This window comes from Diachasmimorpha longicaudata, chromosome 6 (assembly GCF_034640455.1).
Source record: "Diachasmimorpha longicaudata isolate KC_UGA_2023 chromosome 6, iyDiaLong2, whole genome shotgun sequence".
Classification (NCBI taxonomy): domain Eukaryota; kingdom Metazoa; phylum Arthropoda; class Insecta; order Hymenoptera; family Braconidae; genus Diachasmimorpha; species Diachasmimorpha longicaudata.
In genome coordinates, this window is record NC_087230.1 from 8297976 (window position 1) to 8302059 (window position 4084).

Sequence of the window (4084 nt, forward strand, 5' to 3'; positions counted from 1 at the left end):
CAGTGAGTGTTCTTCCCTCGTTTTATTTAAAAGTAAAAATAAATCGAACCGACAAACGGGATCGTTTTTTGTATAACTTTTTTATTTTCTTATCTTAGTTTTCAAGATAGTTTTTACTTCTTGGGGGCTGCTTTGGCAGCGGCCTTGGGAGCAGCTGGTGTCTTAGCTGGGGCTGGCTTGGCTGCTTTCGATGGAGCTGAACTTGCTTTTTTGGGTGCCTTCGCCTTCTTGGGCTTGCCTGCTTTGGCCTTCAGCATCTGCTTACCTCGCCTCTCCAGAAGCTTCTTTGTCTTCATAGCTGGTGAATCAGCTGGAAGCTCCACCTGCAATCAAACAAGACATAATATTAGCAATCCAATTCAACATGGTTTTACTATTTCATCGTTGAAAAGGGTATTCAGAAGTGGTTGAGATTTAAATCACTGTCGTTCAGCAACACGGACCAATAAATATCATCACGAAGGTCATGAGAATGGGGAAAACGTTTTATTATTTACGATTGAATACACTTAGATAAATCACGTGTTTCATTTAAAGAGAACTCTCCAGTCTAAATGCAATGAATTTTATTTATCCAATAAAGAAACTACTCATTTTATCCCAGCGAAAAATTATTGCACCTTAATAAAAAAAATCCCAATTAATCAAGTTTCTATTGAGAACCATTGAAACAAATTATTTCTTTAAGTGAATGATTTTTAAAATGAAATGTGCAAACACTTACACCACGCTTGGCCGCAATCGCAAGCTCGCGATCTCTCTGACGTTTGTTGGCGGTCAGGATGGCTGATCTCTTGAGAACAGCTGCGTATGGGTTCAGCCTGAGCATGGCTCTGGTGTTGGAGAGTGGGTTCAGCTTCTTGACTGAACGAACGACCTGTTTCCTGCAAGTGAAAAATTGACATTGGGATTAGAAATTTATTTTTTACATTATTTCATAATTATTCTGATGGGGCGATTGCTCAGAAATGGTTGAGGGGATAATCACTGTATGTCAGCAACACGGACCAAAGGAATCATCACAAAATTCGATGAAGTTTTAAAGAGAATGTTCATCAAGTGAGATGCAAAATAATAATTGAGTATTTATGTTTACGTATGAAACTATACAAGTGGAAATTCATTAGTGTAAATTGTATAATCTTACCTTGGTGCTCTGAGGACTTTACGGATCTCGTCAGACTTCAGGAGTCTTGCCAGATCAGTGTTGGCCATCTTGGGGAAGGGTAGATTGTAGCCCGACTTAAGTTTCGACTCCTTGCGCCATGTACCGTACAAGGCATCCAATTTCTCGAAGGCAGACTTGGTCCAAATGACGAAACGACCAACGTGACCACCAGGGGCCAGCTTCAGGAGGTTCATCTTGTTGATGTTCATCAAGTCAACCCCGGGAATGTTGCGGAAGGCCTTTCGGATACCCTTATCAGCTCCGTAGACGATCAGGGGTCCGCGACGCTGGATGCGACGGCGATTACGCATCTTACCCTTACCAGCACGGAAACGCTGCGACTTGTACACCTGGAGAAAGATAAAAAGATGAAAAATTAAAATTCAGATTTTTGAGCAATGTTTCTGCTGAAGATATTTCAAGGATATTTTTTATTTAGGATTATGCATGACTGCATGTTAAATAAAATTTTGTCTATTGACGACGAAAATTGAGAGGTCAAGTCATAACCCTTCAATTTGCCTTTCTAAACTTGAGAAATTCCCCAATTAGAATTTTTCAAGTCAACCGCAATGTTCTTATACCCGTTGTCTTGAAGGTGGCGAGGGAGGAAATTTCCAGTTTAATATCTGCGTTCTTCACCGCGGTAAAGATGAAAGGAGCTAATAACATCACGCAAAAAGTTGGGAGAATTTTATAATAAGGGGGAAAACCACGGAAAGACTCCATTCGAACTTGAACAGAAAATTGATAAATTGTGCGAGGCCAGGGATTAAACGATGGAAACACAGTTGAGGAGTCGGGAAGGCTTTGGAATGATGTAAGTTGTGAAAATGTAATAAAAAGTTTGTTTGATTATCACAAAATCCACTTTGTGAGGGCGGAGAAAAGTTTAATAATTGTGGTTGTGTGCGGAGACAATGTCACAGGTTAATTATGATGCTTTAATCTGTAACGCCTAGTCTCCAGATTAATCTGGCACTCGATTGGACCATCCGGGTAAACAGTTACAGGATGGGGACATTTTTGAGTGCCTATTGATGGACGAAAAATGAGTTTTCGGACCTGATATTTACCTTCTGAATGTCATTCCAGGCCTTGATACGACGGAGGAAGACAACCGCCTGCTTGGTCTTCTTGTACTCCTGGATGGTATCGGAGACGACCAGTGGGAACTCGGGGACATCCTGGATCATGTGTCCTGAAAGGAATATTTAAAAAATGATTAGTTATGGGATTATTCTCGTGGGGGATTTGCTAATATAATTTTTATCTTCATTTGATGAAGTATCAGGTCAAAGCTTTTGTTTTATAATCAGGATGTATCATAAACACGGACCAAAAGCATATCATCATATCATTCATCAAGTGCAGTCATTATAATTGAATGACCTCAGCATATAAAGTTTTCCATAAGTTTCTGTTGAATACCTTTTGATTGGACCAGCGCAGGAACTCCGGAGGCAGCGATAGCCGAGACAATGGCATAACGCTTCTGGTTGACATTGACACGACGATGCCAGCGTCTGTAGGGCTTAGTCGGTGCGAACATGCGTCCACCTCGACACATGTTTCCGAAGGCTCCCTGTCCGGAGCGATGGGTACCACCACCACGTACACGTGGAATACGAGCGACAGCACGTCCAGTACCCCATGATTCAGCGGAGGTTTGATGACCTGTGAACCACCGACGACTGTTTCAACCTTCTGACCCAACAAATAATTAAGCAATTTACGATTTTCGTTACAAGGAGCACTCACCAGCCTCCTTAGACACGCAGTATGCTTGTCTGCTGTTCTTGGACACCTGCTGGTGAACAAAGTTCACTACATCAGGACGAATGGGTGCTTTGAAGACCGAGGGCAAAGACACCGTGTCCGGAGTCGCCGTACTCTTCTCAGAGTACACTGAAACGAGAGGTCGCGCTGTTGAGAGTGACTGAAAAAATATGAAAAAATTTAATGGGGTATTTTGGGAGTTGCAGTTTAATGTTATTGACAATAATTCATAAAATCTACTCCACGAATTGCAAAATCAAATTTTTATCAAGCCGAGTGACATGCACATGGCGGCCATGTTCCACAACCTCACATCATGCCCTCAACATGGACAAAACACATTTTACACTCCAAATCACAGTAGAAATCTCGAAAATAGTGAATTTAAACGCTTGGAAACAAGAAAAAATGCGCTTAGGGTGAAGCAACTGGCAAAAAGCCTCTGAATTGGCGGAGGAAAATGATGCCACACGTGGTTAACGATGTATTCGCTCGAGCGAAGTTTAAAACAACGAAATAACAATCACTGATGGTAACTAATAAACGATAATTGTCCGAAAAGGTGGAATATAAATTAGTGAACGTGCATTGGGCAAAGACTCACCATTTTCGTGGTTTTTTACCACTTTCTGCCTATCAACGCAAATCTAACCAGGCAGCTTGCTTGCCTTGCCTGGCCGTAAAGGAAGAAGAACGTAACCGGAAACCGTGCGACTAGACTGTTGCGCATTACCGGATGCTCGACTACGTGATACGCTACGTGAGTCATTGACGCGAAAATTCAAATGAAAAAATTTTCATCATTCAGTGATATGACGACATTGAACCATTAAATGAAATTATCAAGCGTAATTGGTGGATTCATGACATGGATTCTTTGATTAATTTTTTCACAAAAATTGGACAAGCAATGTTCAAAAGTCAATAGAAGTTTAATTAAAAATTATGAAAATATTCTGGGTCGGACTGCGTCTCTCTTTCACCTATGGCTCGATACATTTTGTTAAATAAAATATTCTCTTTCCAGGAGTTGAAAAAAAAATATAATAAAAGGCACAAATACTTTATTTATTCACAATTCCCATGATTTTATTTTATTTCCAAACATTTTCCACATTTTTCCAGATGGGATAGAGT

The 4084-nt window shown here is 40.7% G+C and overlaps 1 protein-coding gene and 1 non-coding gene across 2 annotated transcripts; both read right to left on the reverse strand.

The window, feature by feature from the left end:
* Positions 1-7: 7 nt before the first annotated feature.
* Positions 8-3701, reverse strand: LOC135163555 (large ribosomal subunit protein uL4). The gene is made up of 7 exons (XM_064123076.1): positions 3552-3701; positions 2930-3107; positions 2600-2845; positions 2245-2369; positions 1148-1518; positions 725-884; positions 8-323 (listed from the first exon to the last, which is right to left on the reverse strand). Exons 1-7 carry the CDS (start codon positions 3552-3554, stop codon positions 114-116), a joined length of 1293 nt encoding a protein of 430 aa, XP_063979146.1. The 5' UTR covers positions 3555-3701; the 3' UTR covers positions 8-113.
* Positions 2460-2529, reverse strand: LOC135164156 (small nucleolar RNA SNORD18). The gene has a single exon (XR_010299239.1). It is a non-coding gene; the product is annotated as a small nucleolar RNA SNORD18 (small nucleolar RNA).
* Positions 3702-4084: the final 383 nt, after the last annotated feature.

What these genes read in the sequence shown, in the direction of transcription:
- LOC135163555 (XM_064123076.1), bottom strand. An exon ending in TGCGCTGGTCCAATCAAAAG is followed by an intron (nt 2,370 to 2,599) that starts GTATTCAACAGA and finishes TATTCCTTTCAG; the next exon opens with GACACATGATCCAGGATGTC. An exon ending in CCTGGAATGACATTCAGAAG is followed by an intron (nt 1,519 to 2,244) that starts GTAAATATCAGG and finishes ATCTTTCTCCAG; the next exon opens with GTGTACAAGTCGCAGCGTTT.